General features: G+C 30.1%; 1 protein-coding gene across 1 annotated transcript; it reads left to right on the plus strand.

The window, feature by feature from the left end:
• The first annotated feature begins 15,692 nt into the window (after positions 1-15,692).
• LOC114124388 (protein FAM166B) lies at positions 15,693-17,154 on the plus strand. The gene is made up of 3 exons (XM_027987627.2): positions 15,693-16,097; positions 16,241-16,391; positions 16,841-17,154. Exons 1-3 carry the CDS (start codon positions 15,778-15,780, stop codon positions 17,075-17,077), a joined length of 708 nt encoding a protein of 235 aa, XP_027843428.1. The 5' UTR covers positions 15,693-15,777; the 3' UTR covers positions 17,078-17,154.
• The last annotated feature ends 1,530 nt before the right edge of the window (positions 17,155-18,684 follow it).

Here is an 18,684-nt window from a genome sequence, read left to right on the forward strand (position 1 = left end):
TATGGAAATATTTTGACGTCGAAACACAACATGTGTCAAATCTATTAACTCACGCAAAACAAATTGTTTTTGAAATTCACCGTGGAAAAAAATTATGAAAATCGAATTTGTACAATAACGTTATGGTTCAACTGTGATATGTGTTAACTGTTTAGCTTATCAAATTATTCTTGATTTTTTATAATCGGCGAAAAAATACACAAAAAATTACACGTTAAGACAACAACACATACAATATACATACATGTATATTATATACATAAAAATAAAATAATTTTATAGGTATATAATGATATGTAACTTTTTAACACTACATATTATTAGATCGGTACATTGTATATCTACTTATGAATATATAATTAAAATAAATATTATATTTTACTACTACATAATATATAATACACACACTAAACATATTACGACCATACTGTAAACATAATAATATTAATTTCGAGCTTAAATAATTTCTTCATATATTTACTATAATAAATTTAATTTGTAAATTATTATATATTTTTTTTTTTTTTAGTATACAATACATAATATGGTTTTGATATTAATTTTTGAATTGGATATTAATTAAACGAACATGAATATTACAATAATATTGCTTATCGCGATACAAAATATACAGACCTATATTGTATAGATACATATGAATATACGCTTTAATCTACTATGAAAAATAAGATGGTATTTAGAAGTAACGAAACAATATAAAATGACGGGTCTCTACGTATAGGATAACAAAAAAATAAATTGATTTCCAATTAAAAGTCCGCGTTAGAAATAAGAATCATACAAGATATCTAGTTCATTAAAAAAAATCTATTGTTCATATGTAGTATAGTCGTATAGGTTATGATAATACTAATGTTGACTTCAGAGCTGTTGCTTAGATAAAAATAAAAAACTATCCAAGACAGAGTAAGGTCATACACACACATAATACATATTATATAGTGTGCCACAAAACTATATCACCTCCCTCAGTTAGGCCTATGAAATCGTTACACTTACACAACAATATATTTAAACACCAATTTAATGGCATACGTTTCTTATAGATTTTGGTTGAAAAACCTGGCATTTAGATAGATCGATTTTCCACGCAGATAATTTGGGTGATACGAGAGTCTTGTAACTAACCATATACTTATTCTCTTAACCCTTTTTTTATCTATTACAAAAACAAAAATAGTAATTGACTATTCTTAATTTTATGTTGTAAAATTGTGCCAATTTATTTTTTTAACATCTTGATATTGTTCCATTCTTTTTTAAATAGATAATTTTGTAATAAAGTGTATAAAATATTTAATCGAATTCTGTCTTAAATGTGCACCAATTATGTCCAAGAAACAAAATTAGTATTTGGAAAAGACATTTTGTAAGACGTGTCTTTTATCACGTTATCTGCCAAACTGTCGCTAAAATGTATTCGATTTAAAATTAGTAACACTTCTATAATTATCGGTGGCACGTATTTGTCGTGTGACAAATTAAATGTTTGAGAAAAAAATTAATTTTAAGGACAAAACAAGCGGTATCTACATTATACTCGCCAGTTACCTACATAAATCGCTTAGCATCGTCTGCGTAATAACAAGAAATACACTGCAGCAGTACCTATATACACAATATTAATATGTTATGTTAGAAACATGCACTTGAACTCATTTAAGTAGATGGCACTTAAGCTGAAGTCTGAAATATGTTTAGACTCGAGATCGTTCTATATTATGATACTAAATGTTATAGCATACATATCACTTCATGTTTACGTCGGTACATAAAACGGTTCTGTGTGTAGGTATTAGATATACCGTATACCGTATACCGACGGTCCATGCGGGATTTTAATTATTCTAACGCAGAATAATAGCGGTACGCATAAAACAGTTTACTCGACCTGCAACATCTCACGGTGGAGTTATGTTGCGAGTTTTGATGCAATTAAACAATAATTCATTTCTACATACTTATCTTGCGGTGTTTGTGTGGAATTCGGCTGTTTTACTCGTCTCAACACAATTATCAACGGAATTCAGACGACGAATCAATTTTCACACTCAATTCCTATATAAAATATATATTTGTACCTAATACCTATTATATCATCAACTGTGCACGTCGAACACTTAACTCAGTTATAATATTGTTATTCATTTTCAAATTAGAGGGTAGAGCAAGCTCTTTTGACATATATACCTAACTAATTTTTTTTGTTTATTCAGTCGAAAGTACCTTTACGATACTCGTTATTTATTACATTATCTTAAGAATTTTTTTTTAAACATATACATTCATTTTACTTCGGAAAATGTTATATATTATTTAACAAAAAGAATATAAAAATATATTCATTTAATTAATTATTCTCAATGTTAATAAATATTATCTATTTTAGTCGCTCATAAAATCATAAGATGTATTCGTTACTGCAACAGGCGTTGGTTGTATATTATTTGTTTGTAGATTGATGATTGGGGGGTGGTTAGGTGAGGTCGAGTTTAATAGTTCCAAAAGAAACATTTTTTTTTTTCAAAATCAAGCTTTCCCCTTCTTTCATTTGTCGAATTCGTGCACTCAGCTTAAATTATAAGTGTACCTAGGCGTATATAGTAGGTACCTGACTATTTAGTGTAGATATACTTAGCAACGAAACTGTTGTTGCGACACACCAAAGCTGTTTAATTAACATTGCGCATCTACGTGTTTTCTTTTTGTTCTAAAATACATTACGACATTCTCGTTTGCCTTAAATTTTACATATCGTGTATCCGGATCTCGGATAGTCGTGTGTCTACGAATACGCGTACTCCGCATAATATACCATGTCGATTTGGCCCGCGAGGAAGAGTCGCACACGATTTCGTTACTGTATATATATATTATATATTATTATTATTTTATACTACGTTTTACCCGTCGTCGCGTTACTCGCCGATCACCGCAGTGAGGACACTCTGAATCGTATCTGCATACATTATTATTATAATGCGTGTACACGACGTGTACGCGTATGAAGAGGAACACACACAATGCACGCGGGATAGGGTCGTCCGATAAGCTAAATCGCGTATACTGCGAACGGGTATAATAATAATAATGACGACGATACGCCGCCGTCGTACCAGTATTGTAAAATAATATATTATATTGTCTACTCTCCGAAGTCTCCGTACGACGGCGAAGAAGTTTAAATTCAAATGAGCTAACCCCCGCGTGTCGGTCGTGAACGCACCGTTTCAGTGTACGCCGCGCGCCGTCGTCGTGCTGCACACGATAAATGCAACTCTGCTGCATCTCTGTGCACACGATATATATATTTATACGTATAATATCATGATGTCGGCTGGTCCGTCTGGTCTGGTTGTACCTATATACATGTATAGTATTGTCTCGTCGTCGACCTCCGTGCACAATATGGAAAACGACTACCCCGGTTAACGTAATATAATACATATATATTTACCGATGTATCTACTTAGCAGCCTTCTTACGTTAAGCGTGATAACCCTCTGTGTGCGCGTGTGTCACGTACGTGTGCTGACTTTCAGGCACTTTTTCCTTTCGACAAAAGAATTTTAAAAAAAACAAACTCTAATCTATTATTATTATTTGTTTAGGCGCGTGGGCGTGCATAACGAAATCCTACAATAATACGCGTGTGCGCGATGTCGTATACTATAACTAATATAATGTAAATAACGAACGCGTATAGCTCGTGTGTTTTATATATGTGTTTAAAAAACATATGAAGCGTGTACATCGCACCTCCAAGCGGTTTGATTTTCATTTTGGTTTTGACGTTGGTGAAACAATATCAAAATATTATGTACCAAAATAGGCAACACCGAGAACGCAGGTAATAATTTATAATCGTGAGTTGTCAAATTCATATGTACACCTGAGACCTGATTATTCGTGAAAGTGGACAATATTATTATAACTGCTAAATTTGTATTATAGTTGTAATTAGATACTTACATTTCAAAATGTCGCTAATTTTTACATTGTGTATTTGTTTATCTATCATAATTTATAAAGCGTGCGCGCCTAGGCCAATGGTTTTGACGGTATTTATATGAATAATATCTAATACAATCTCACCGTCAGTGACTGCTTGAGGAAAGAAGGTTAAGGGTTATTTCTCCAGCTTCCCACATCGATTTTACAAACTAGTTTTTTTTTTTTTTTGAAATAAGATGCTTTTACCATGAATATACAAACCAAGTTTTTAAATTCAAAAAATTATTCTTCCTCCAACAAATCAAAATCACATGAAGTGACTATAAAAATACGTTTTCCTGTCTAAATTAATATTTTTAAAATTTTTTTTACAATTATAATTAAGCATAGAGTATGATATACCTATTATATTATACGTATAAATTATATCTTAGTTTATGTAGCTATAATTAGTTATAATATAACATTTAAACTCCTAAACACTAAAAAACCCACCATTTGCGTCTTTAGTTCTACTTATATAATTTGATGAATTTTACGATTATATATAAGATAATATCGCATCCTATTGAAAGTTTCTGGGCATGTTAAAACTTATCGTCCATGATATGTGTAGGTATGGGTTAGGTCACGGACCAACTATGCACAGTACATCTTATCTGTTAACGACCACTCCTGCTCGAAATTATGGTATCGTTCTGATACTTAAGTGCATTGTGCATACAAACAAATAATGATCTTATAATAATTAATTTTATTATACAGCATATTATATAAGTCTCGACGAACATATTAATTGGACTATATTAATGTCGATAAAAATTAACAGTCACAAAACGAAGACCTATTAGCATCAAATAACGCACCATATTATAATATTGTCTATTAACGATACTATTATATCGTTGAAATGTACATAGCACATGGTCACGTGCGCATATTGGTTAATTATTATTCGAGTGTAAATATTAGTTTGTGTGTCTGGTTGTTGTAAAAACTTAATATTGTACTGTGACCATGTATAGAGTTTAACGGCGTGTATGCCCTTGCACATTACACCTAATTATCACTGTCGCTTCTTGAATTAAAAACTTAAAAAATATTTTATTTTATAACCCTATAAGATATTATTTAACGTTAATATTACGATTAATAGTTATAATTGATTGCAATTATTTTTGTTTTTCATTAAAACTTTAAAATGTATTAAATATTGAAATAATTGTAGTGTATTTGCCAATAATAATAATAAAAATAAAAATAAAACAATATTATATTGCCTGATATTTACTTTAGGAAATCGATTTAAATCTATAGATTTTAATAAATATTAAAGATTATAACGTGTAACGGATATAATATGGAACTTATATAAATAATACTTTATAAAGATGATTCCTTGCATAAATATTAGCCACTAGGGAAACTATTATTTTACCTCATCCGTTACACCATGAAGTGTGCCGTGAATACCATATGTGGCGGATGACCAGCTCGATGTATCGATGTTGAATGATATTAGATAACAGCGAAACGGTAACCACCTGCTGCAGGAAGTTATGACACACGCCGGCGGCTAACGTTTCTCCACCCTTATCCATCGATCGATTTGATCTTAATATTATTTTCAAAATTATAAAGCGTAATTCGTCAGACAAAACATTTTGACAATCCATAACTATTAAGATAAGATACGATAAGATAAAATAATTTTCTTTTTCATCAAGAAAACACTACGTAGTAATAAGTTATAAACTAAAGCATCTACAGAATTATTATTAGGTTTAAATAATTTCCAAGTGTATAATGAGAGTCTATTAGAAATAAAGAGTGACTTACCATAAAAGTTAACAATATAATAATCATATAAGTGTAACAGTGGTTTTAATGGGGATAGCTCAGTTTAACGAAATATTATGAATAATAATAAATTTATCACATTTTATCAGTTTAATTTAAAGCGTGGAATGAAAATTTGGCTCACTACTCAGCTCATATAAATTACTTATGTTCGAAATTTGATTTTTAAGCATCAAAATATTCCAAATATAATATTTTGTTCTGGTGTATGAAATTAAAAATATTTAATGTCATTCAAAATTGTAAGAAAACTTAATAGAAAATTATAACCATAAATAGTAGTACGTAAAAAATTGAATTTTTTTCTAAAACTTTAAGTTTGTATAAAATAATTATTTTCAAAAACATTAACGTTTTTTGAAATAATCTTGAATAGATCACGCCGTATACATATTACATACACCTATCAGGGTATCTACTACATTATTCAAAATCCGTAAAATCGCATCGATGATCAATAGATTCCTAACTCAAAGTCTAAACTAAACGATTTTTTAAATCATCTATTATGATATTGGTTCCAACACAGATTATGGATCATTATAGTAATATGTAAGCTGTAAGAAGACGCAATATGGTTTACACCGCGTTCGGTTTTATTTGTACAGTGTGTGTGTGTGTGTGTGTATGTGCGGTGTGTACGATAATTTGATCGGTTGGCCGAGTTTTTGCCAAAAGAGATTACACGGCTATTGATACGCTTTTTCAGAATAAATAATATTACATATTGGGTGTGTACGCGCCGTCGATAAAAGGCAGGCCTGTTCATCAAATCATATTTAAATAATGTATACACGCCACACGGCGCTGGTAAATTAGCCATCTGCTCGTTCTTTTCGACACAATCGCGATAATCGATGCGTGTGCGAAGAAAAGTCGGCACTACTCGGAAAAAAATCGTGATCAGCGGGGGATTTGAGGTAAGCCGCGCATTAAAAACGTTAAACTCGCGGTTGTCGAGGTATCGTTTTAAAAATGTATAAATATCCATCTGCTCAGTTTTTTCGTGTAGGAATATTTATTTTAAATAATAATATAATGTATAAGGTGCAGCTGCAGAGCTAAAGAGGATAAAACACACACTCGCGCGTTTCTTGCCCCGCGCGGCCCACGACGCGGGTCGTTCTTTTCTCGGATTTTGGACAAAAGGACCGTATAATACATTATTTATAAAAATTGTTGCACCACATATGTATAGGTATATATCTAACTATTATATATTATCATGTTGTATATTATAGCCGCCCCGTAGCATCACCGGTAAATGAAGTGCGCGACAAAAGAACGAGCGAGCCACCGCACTTATGCACACATATTATTCGAGTGCTGTAGATTTTATACACACAATAATAACATAACAATAATCTGCTACCCATTTATAAGCGACCGCGCTCGGAGGGTACATATACGTATAGGTATACCACCGGCTATATCACATACGGCCCGACGACGATAACAATATACCTATATAGGTACAATGATAATAATGCACGCTTATTGTCGATAAAATACTCCAGAAAATCGGATAAACACAATGGTCGAGCCCGCAAAACCACAAAAGCGTAACCGTAACAATATTAACTCCGATGGAATATCTCGCGGAGCGTCCCTTAAAATATGATAATGGTATACGGCCCATATATAATATTAATGTAGTGTGTGCGCGTATTATAATGGCGTAGTATATTATATTAAATATTATTCCGCTTTGAACACACGAATAATATATATAACATAAGACGCTCATCGCGCGCACGGGGCTGGTTTTGTGTGTTTTTCGAGACGACCGGTGGTGATCGATACATAATGGGATATAGCGACTGTGTCATCAGTAATAATATCCATCATGTCGGACGGCACCAGGCTGTAAGACGGTTAATATTATTCTATACACATTATTTAGTACGTAGCGTATGGCTGGTTGACAAGTGCAGGCGCACCTCATTCAACGCGATTTAGGTGGTAGGTGCCTATCTATTATTATTATTATATTATCGTACCAAATCCTTGATTGCCCTCTCGAATCGCGATTCGGTCGTTTCGCTATTAATCTGTGAACGAAGGGTGGCTGTTGAAATCACTAACGGCCGCTTCAATCGCCATATCTGCAGGACAGGCAGCAAGGACCAGTTAGACATGACCGTTCTTGATCAGAATAATCGTACCTATTTCTTTTGTGACAAACCAAAAAGTTGAATTTTACTTTACGTTATACGTATAGAAAACATTAAAAATTAAGTTGTACATAATCAAAATGTACATCCTAAAATATATTTAACAATAATTTACTATAGTATTGCACATTCCGATCATATATTGAATGATTGTTGTGATATTTTTCACGATGATCCTGTACAAAAGTTTTATTTTCTATAAACGATTTAGCACTACAGTCTCTTCTAATGCATCGCCAATGTGTTAATTTTTTTATTATTATTATTTCCCAATACTAAATTCAAAAACTATTTACATCTAATAACGGTTTTTAGATAAATTCAAGCATTTCAAACCTTTTAGTAATTAATTACCTACTTAAAATATTAGGTAAAAAATAATTCAAAATCATAAATATAATCTCTTGAAACGATAAAAACTATTTCAACTATAACTATAACCTGTTCTGAGTATTACCTTAAAAATAAATAGGTTAATTAAGTTGTAATAATAATACAAAGGTTATTAATTTATTATTAAGGATTGTAATTAATTCATAATTATTTCTATTAAATTATAAAGGTATACATGCAATTGATTCGTCAAATATTTTGTTTTATTCATAAAATGTTCATAATATGATTCCAAAACGCCAAACTTTAATATTCAATTCAATTTTCAATAAATATTTATAATTTTGTCGATATGTAATAAGTATAATCTAAAAATACATAAAAATATAGATTTTACATTATAAAATTTAACTTCTATGATTACACACATTAAACAATAAATATAAATGTAAAGTTAAAAAAAAAATGTTCTTTGTAGATAAATGTATAGGTGAAGTATGGGATGGATTTATAACATTATTTACTACACTCCATTATATTTAAAAATTGTTAAATAGATTATTTTATATTTCATCTCAAAACGTGTTTTTTGATTCCACGGGAAAAGAACTGTTTCTTAACAATACAAATATTTTTAAAAAATTCTCTGCTTTGGCCTTGTGTAAGAATTGTATATTTTTTTTACGTTCAGAATATTTCCGGTTGCGGAATGTAAATCGCTCTTCTATATTATATGTATATACACACACACACGCACACCGGGTAGCAGATTTATTATTGAGTTGCTCGGAGGATTGACTTCGGAATCCTCTGAGGCGGCTCCGACAAAAAGAAAATATACAATTTTAAAGCTATAAACCGATTAAAGTACAATATACGTATAAATATATATACTGGAACGTTAAACGTTTGGGAACAAAGGAGAGGGGCAAAAAAATCATTAGACCTTCTGTCTGTCAAGAAATGTACCGTGACAATCTACTTATAATCGTTTTAAAAATATAAAAATCGTTTAAAGTATTCTTCAGAAGCTGAGCAGGAATTAAACCGCGTCGTCCACGCACCCGGAAAGCTAGCATACACGATAAAAATTATTGTTTAAATGTTTATAGTATATTTTTTTATTGATATTAACGTTTCTCATTTATTAAAAATCATTACGAGTATAAAGGGAAAATAAATAGAGAACAAAATCAAAACATCCAGAGTTTCACCGCAATATACCTAGGTGGGTACCTAATAATATAATGAGCGATTTAAACCACAGACAATACATATAATATAATTTATAATACGTAATAATAACTTTTAAAATATTAAACTCGTAACCAAATTCGACAGACCAGCACCCAAAATATTATATTCGAGTACTCCGACCAAATACCATTCCGACCGTATGACGGCGATAAGGGTTAATCCTTTGAGAGCTGCAGCACACCCGCCGCTTAAAAGCACATAATCGGCTGAAGACTGAATTATGACAATGTGAACAATCTCCCTGCGTTTTGTCACCGCTATTATGTATTGTGTTGATATGTCCCTCTGTAACCTTCGAGTGCTTTTATTAAAAAAATTTAAAGGGTGTATAATATATATTATAATGATATTGTGTGCGATAAACATAAAAATCTTGGTGATTAGGCCAGTAGGTATATAAGTGTTCAGGGCTGTGAGAGCCACTTAAACGCGACACGTGTACACAAATACTATCCCACGGGTTGAAAACTCACACTTATCTATAATAACGATAAGTGATTTAAATAGATATTTTTCGGTAGCAGCGATGATGCACCTCTTTTTTATACATACTATTTAACGAATTTTTTTTTCATATGATCGGTTATTATTATTCAATACGATTGCAGTCATGGAATACAATAAAAGGCATATTTTTACCAATTTAGTTAAAATTAATAAGCTATACAATAATGATTACCTGTTAGCTAACTACCCACCAATACTCAAATTATCTTATCTATATATACATATACATTTTCCGACACACTATACATACATGTAACATTTATGTTACGTACAACATTGTACATCTCGTAAAGTGTAAAGTAGGTATAATTGGTATAAGTAATTATATGTACACATATCTTCCAGACTATAAACACTGAAGGTTTTACATTTAAATATTTGTTGTACTCCAGTAATTACCGTAATAATATAATACAAAAAAATATCACACAAAAATTAACATAAATTGATATATTATACAAAATACGATTCTTAAGCCCCTAAATCATTTTTTTTCGTTTCATGGTTCAATAAGATTAAAATACATCTTCTCATCCAAACAAAATAACAGACTTAAAAAAAAAAGAAGTATTTACAATATTGTAAAACTAATTTATTTACTAATACAGTTCTTGCTCCGTTTTATACCAAGATTGGCTAGATTTTTGACGAATAATAAAGACTTCAAATTTTAATGAATTATTAGTACGTTTCAAAATTGAGACAGTAATTTTGATGTAAGATTCTCATCTTGATTCGCTTGACTTCTGTCTGAGTCTTGTTTCATATAAATTGTGACATAGGTAGGTCCGCTTTTATGGGTGTGTACGACATGAGTTGTCTATCTAAAAGAAAGTGATCGATTATAATTTATTTTAAAAACTGTACTGGGTGGAGCTATCAATATGATTTTTTACTGTTATTTATTTGTTATTTTTGCATTTCTTACCAAATTATAAATATTACATAATTGTACATTATTTTATGTATCATTGGTGGTAAGGTTATAACGTATAATATAATACTATTTTATTAAAAACTATACCAATCTGTCAAAGGTAATAAAATATATAAGTATATTATAAATAAATCATAATTTAATTTTAACATTACAATCTCAAAGAAGGTAATCATCAATTTACAAGAAAATTATAATTTATAATACATTCATGTCATGTATCATATTACATGCCTTAATAAATTAATGCACTTGCATCCAAATGTTATGATTTTCCGACATTCATCACTTGGACAGTAAATGGTTTTTCGCCCAAGGGTGAACGTCAAAGTAATTTCGAGGGTATAATATTATAAAAGTTATTTTAGACCATCGTTTACTGCAATATGTCACGAGCTAGTTTATATAGACTAGAGTAGAATAGAATTTACTTAAAACTAAATATAAGTAATAACTTCTCCTACGTGGATTTGTAGAGACTTTAATTCGACAACTCAGTGATTTTAACGCTGCGATACTTTAAAATATTTACCAAACTACAATAGAAAATATTATTATATTGTTTAATTAATTACTTTAATACAATTTACGATTTATTAGTTAAAATTGTATACATTTTATAAGCTGAATATTTTCTTAAGCTAATATACTATTCAAATTGATCCGTGAATAATATTTATAATATATTGGTATATACTACTATACCAGTTTTTAATCAGTTTAACCTATTATTATAAAAGTGATATAAAATTGTAATAAATAACTATTATTATATACGGTATATTAAATATATACAACAAAATTACTTAAAAACAATTATAACTAATGTATTCAAAATTATTCACATAGCCTAGAAATATTATAGCCATTATATTTTAATTTATTACAACCAATATTCCAAAAACCATAACATAATTCAATAATTATATAATATAATAATTGTCAAAGTACAATAATCAAATAAAAATATAAATCTTAAACAATTTATTTATTTATAATATACCTAGTAAATGCTAGATCATTAGTGAAAATTATATGTGAATACTGAATATTATTACTCGTATACTTAAATATTTAATGAACATTGTATAAAATAAGTTATAAAGATCAATATTTTATATAGATAATAATATATACTATAATATACAATTAATTACACGGAAAAAAATATTTAACCACTAAAACTATAATTTTTTATCTTTAAAAAAAAAATTAATACCTAGTCAAATGTCTAAAATATAGTATAACTAAATATCTACTCGAAAATAGAAAAAAAACAATACTAATAATACCTAATGTTTCTGTATACAAATTGTAAATAAAATATTAAATCTTAAAAACTACATTTTATATACATTTTATTTAATTTTAAAGAGTGCTAAATAGTATTAAATAGCAAAGATGCTTTGCTGTATTTAAATATTAATACAATTTAAAAAAAAATAATAATAATATAATCGTAGTCATTACATTTTAACGCTAGATAAACATGAAAATAGGTTATAATATAATTTAAAATTAACAGATTTTAAATCTTTTCTACGGTATATTTTATTTTAATAATAGTAAATGATGTCGTTTAAACTTTATAATTAAAATATATCAAATCTTTTCTTTGTTATAATTGTTTCTAACTCTTTAAGTTAACTGTCAAATTTACAGTTGCTTTTAGTCAGTCATAATTTTAATATACGAGTATACCTATTACTTTTATGTATACGGTATACCACTACTAAGTATTGATAAAATAAGTTTTAACCACAATAATTATTAGGTACTTATTAGCTACTCGTATATCCTACTATAACTGAAATTAGTTCAAAAACACAGCAATTTATAATACAGCTTAAACAATTATCTGCTTCTAATTAAGAGAACTATGAAAAAAGCTTATTTTAAATATATATTACAATGTTTTATGTAAGTACAAATTAAAATATCTATAATCTATATATTATAAATATTCCTAAAATTAGTATACTAGACAGTCAAAATTCTTAAAGATTCAAGAATTAGTACCTGACTGATCAAAAAATGTTCGAGTAATCCACGTTTCGACAAAAATTATCATATCATGTTCAATGGAAATATTTTATCGAAAATTGTATTGTATACGTATAACTATACAAGTTTAATCAAAAAATATGTCCCTACGGACATGTATATACCTACGGGTTACTCATAAGAATTCGTTTGATTGATAGACACCTTTCCCCTGCCTTCGCTGGAGATGATTCCACTACGCAAACGTCGTTTTGACCGGTGTTAAATTTATTTTCACCTCCGACCCGATTAAATCTAGAATACCCTCATCGACGAAGTCATTCGTCCCTCTCAAGTATTTTTGATGTTTATCACAAGTACACACGCACATTCACATGCAAACACAAAACAAACAGGGTGCGTATAATGTGTGTGTATATGTGTATTGTACTCACTGCGGGTTGCGTCGGGCGCTCAATTCGATATTGTCGCGATCGAAAATAATGTATTATATCAACCAAGTCCCCTCGAGCTGACCTGCCGTCAACCACCCGTCGTGACTCCTAGCCGCTTGTTGTGTAGGTACAATAATAATACAAAATATTATATTATGTTATTATATTTTCAATTTTTACGGGCGTCCACATTCCGCCGTCTTCGTCGCGCGTCACTCAAATGGATTCTTATTATCCGACTACTTTAAAAACAGCAGCAAACAACGGTCCCCGTCGTTATTATTTAACATCGTCTTATTTTATATTTTTTTTCTTACCAATTATAGTCTGTTATCGCCAGTACGAATTTTAAGCTACATACTACCTATGGTATATGGTATATGTGTATACCATTGTTACGATATCGCGTCCGGTATACGCGATTATTGGAAATTCCGTCACAATCTTCCTGCGGACGGTGGCGGCGAAGTGATCGCGTTACTTTATATTACTTTAGGTACCTACCGAAACGAATTTGTCGGACGATGATAATATAATAAACACATCGATTGACACGTGTGTCGGTCGAATATAACACGGATTCACACGTGAAAGGGCACCTCGACTGGGTCCGGTCATCGATTAACCTTTGTGCGTCTCGGAGCCCGGAACAAATGGATCATGCGTGCGGAGATCACGCGGCGAGTAGGCGACTAATTGTCGGCTGTACATAATACGATGTCGCGTTACCACAATTTGTTTTTTTTTCCACCATTCGGTTTGTGCGTGCCTTTTCACAATACAATAATATATTACGACGACGTATTTTAAATCGATTTTTATTATTTCCATTCTAATTTTCACGCTGCAGTCGAAATATTCGATTCCACTGCAGTCTCCCTACAAATCGTCGCGTGCTTGTCGAGCCAAATTTTTCCACGCGCAGTTCCGACGATTTTCTTTCTCTCGCGATCATATATACCACTCGTCCATCGACCGTCACACACTATTGAAAATTACACACACAAATCCATGCCTCGTGCCTCATGTCACACGTGCGTGTATGCGTGTGCGTATAGCCTCGAGCCGAGACCAACGCACGCAAAGGTACCCGGCTGATACGACAGACTTCTCTTTACGAATGACTTATTATAAGTAATTACGTATCACACCCCAACGAAAGATATGATATGATACAAAAAATTCTGACTTAAGTGTACTAGTAAATACGTATGACAATACTCGTGTAAGTGAAATAACTTTCTAAATCCTTTCCGGTCTTGCATTTTCTATCAAAATAACATGAGATCTAATTTAAAGATACATAACATATTATTGTATAAAACTATAGAATATAATAGAATTTACTAAAATGGATTTTTAAAAATATCATAGGTATATTAAGTATCATATATTTTTCTTTAATTTTGTTTTTCTAAAAATTACATTTTTTCTATAAATCTAATATTATGTAATCTTTTCTTGCGGAGTTGTGATAAATTGGTCATATATTCTACAGGTACCATGAACACAAATCAAAATCAAAACATTTCTGCTGACTAGCGTGTGCTTGTGCTATAATAATTTTATAAATTCATACTTAAGTAGGTAAGATTAGTCTGTGTACCATATAGTCCGTGTACAGTTCATTCCTGTCGAATACGACAGTAATAATCACACCCTCGTTATCTGCTATGCTGGCCGTTTTAGTCAACTCTCCCTCTTAGAGCAATAATAGCAATAGGTAATCATAATGACTCAAACGCATTTATAGTATACACGTTATCGTTAAATAGAATACAAATCAATATATTATCATATTATTAGTTTATCCATAGTTAAAAATTTAATTAATTACCTTTGATATAGTTTGATTAAAGATCGATTCATAATATGGTTACAGTTTAACACAATTCTGTTACTAATACAAGCTATAAATCATCTTTAAATGAAAATTAAGCTAGTTTAATACTTTCAGTAGTTACCTGTTTAAATAATTATCTGTATATTTTTAGACATAAATTTGAAAAACTAACTCTAACATAACTATATATTTTATGATTTGAGCCCATAAATAATTTGATAAAAATTATATGATTAAAAACTATTTAAATTTATGGGACATATTTTTTCGAGTTAAAATAAACTAGATTCTTGTAGAAAATTAAAAAATATTTATTCTTAGGTAATTTTTCACGTATATTATATTGTTTAAAGTTGTCATGGTTTTGGTTGTAATTATTACATTTTGATTGATTTATAAGTTAAGTCTTCAGTTGTGATTAAACTATTTAACTTAAACGAATCACATTGTATCATGGGTTCTATCAAAAAGATTTTACCACCTCAACCACATTATTTGTCCGGATACGCAGGGTATGTTCCAGGCTACAAATTTTACTATGGCCAGAGTTATGGAAAATTAACTCACGATTTGTTTTTTGACAAAACAATTAATCGGTCTAACATACCAGTACTGAGTGATCTTACTAACGTACATGATGATACGTTTTTTACTCCTGAAGAAATGGACTCCATAAATAAGCGATGTGAAACTAGAAGTTGCAAATATACTACTAATATAATACCAGGTTATGCCGGATATGTACCTCAATATAACTTCTTATGTGGAAACAAGTATACATAAATATTTTCAAATAATATAAATTATTGATTCCTAATATAAAAAATATCCATTAAAAAGGCATCCTAAAGATTGTTATTAAATTTTAAATAAAAATTATAGAATTTTATGTTTAATATGTCTATTATTGAATAAGATTTACTGTGGATGCAACCCTGGGAATGACCAATTTTGTAAAAATTCAAAATTCATGTTTATGTCCACAATGTGAACAGACACAAGGATATTCTAAAAAATTTGATAAAAATATTAAAGATGTCAACAAATATACACATCCGTTCAAAAAGGTTAAGTAAAAACTGCAGTAATAAAATGTTAATTCATGGAAATGTCTTTTTATTATTATTTTCAACGTAATATTATATTATTATTATTATTATTATTATGTAATCAATTATTATTAACTAGGTAAAGATTTTCAAAATATCATTAGTAAAAATGTATAATAACCAAAACAACTTTTATTTTGTAGTTAAAATAGTAGATACCTAATTAATTTTAGAATAATTAACATTCAACCAATGCTCGTTAATTTTTTTATTCAATTGCTCAATATTGCTTAGTTTTTTTTTAAAAATTTGATTTTTTACATTTAATTTATATATATATGTATAAACATAATATCATTAGTTTATCAATACTTTTACTTTGTTTTTTTTTTTTTAAATACAAAATTGAAATAATTATTCATTGTTGTATACAATTTTGGATAAAATATTATTAAAATATTTTTTAGAACGTTGATGGTGTAAAATTATTTAAAGAACAATACGAACCAACCTTGCCAAGTCCACCTAGCCTTACACCTTATTTTTTGGAAAACGGAAATCCTCACAAAAAATTTATGGTTGGTTACGCAGGACATGTACCAAATTTATTATTTCAATTTGGCCAGTCATATACTCCTTCCACAAACGATGCGCTAAACATATTTACGGACCAATTAGAGAAACACAAGTTAAATTCTATATAACGATAATATTTAGATAGGTACTAAATGTATAATATAATACATTTTTTTTAAATAAAAATAAATACATAGAAAAACAACTGTATAAGTTTGGTTTTATGGTTTTAGGAAGTAATCGAGTTAATATAAGTTAATAATGCTCTTCTGTAGAGTATTAGTGTTTACTAATATTATTTATTTATTAATAGAATATTAACTACTAAACGTTTCCAATAAAATGCTTCTTCGTCCAATTACATGCGAAAAAAAGCTCTTTTATAGCACCCTAATATTTTGAGATTTTTGTACGAAATCGAAATGTAACCACTAACCATGGTAATTTTTTATTTGTGAAGAAAAATACAGAATTTTATTTAGTTACAAATGACATTTCTTTACAAAATAATTATAAAATCATGACACTTTAAAATATTATGTTTACCTATTTCTTTGAAAGTAAAACTTATAGTGGAACATTGGATTTTATAATATAGTTTAATCAATTTATAAAAAAAAAAATTGTGCAAAATTATTATTGCATTGGTAAATTATCGTTACGAAATTAAAAATTGTTAAATTTTATTTCAAATTAAGTAACTACAAAAAAACATCGTCGTGTCGATCAGACTATTAGCAAAATCGAAATTAAGTCCGCAGCTATTTTTAAAACTGTGATTTGCCATTAATATAGTTGTAATAACAGCTAGGTATTATCGTTATTACCAGTACAATTTCGATTATTCTATTATTGGAAATTCCATCACAACTTGGCACGTGGAGCACACGCGTCCGGCGACACTTATATATTGCTACCGAAACGAATCCGTCGGACGATAATGACACTTCGATTGACGCTTGTGCTGGTCGAATGTGACATTATTGTAACAAGGATTCACACGTGACAGCACCTCAACCTGGTCCGGTCATCGATTGACCTCTATGCGTCTCGGGACTTGGAACAAGCGGACCAAGCGTGCAGAGATCACGTGAGCAGTAGGCATTCAATATAATCACATCGCTCGTATAATACGTCACAGCAATTTATTTTTTTTCCCCGATCGATTTGCGCACCTCGCGACAATATAAATAATACGACTCGACGACGACCGAAGTATCTTAAATCGATTTTCATTATTTCCATTATGGTTTTCATGCACACGCTACATTCGGAATAAGCTATACGTATAACCACTGAGGTCGTCGAGTGTTCGTTCGGTCGGATTTTTCCACGCGCCGTCCCTACGACGTCATGTCCTCTCATCATGCTACTCGTCCGTCACACACTATTGAAAATAATAAATAAAAAATATAATTATTACACAGACACACACACGTATATCCGTGATTGTACACAATATCACAATAAAGTGTCTGTGTGCGTAACCCCGGGTGCATGCACATACAGCCCGGCTGACACGACCATCGTATATTATATTACGTGACATTATTATGTTTGACAAAAACGTTTGAGACTTCGTGGCTGAATACATTTTTATTCTCCACCAACCAAGCCTGTGAAACATGCTCAGAGATATGATGAAAAAAAAACGTTCAGCGTATACCATCATGTCTAAATTTATTTAGCCGTGTAAGACTTATTAATTTTTTATTATTATCGTTATTACTGCTGT

The sequence above is a fragment of the Aphis gossypii genome, chromosome 1 (genome assembly GCF_020184175.1).
Source record: "Aphis gossypii isolate Hap1 chromosome 1, ASM2018417v2, whole genome shotgun sequence".
NCBI lineage: Eukaryota > Metazoa > Arthropoda > Insecta > Hemiptera > Aphididae > Aphis > Aphis gossypii.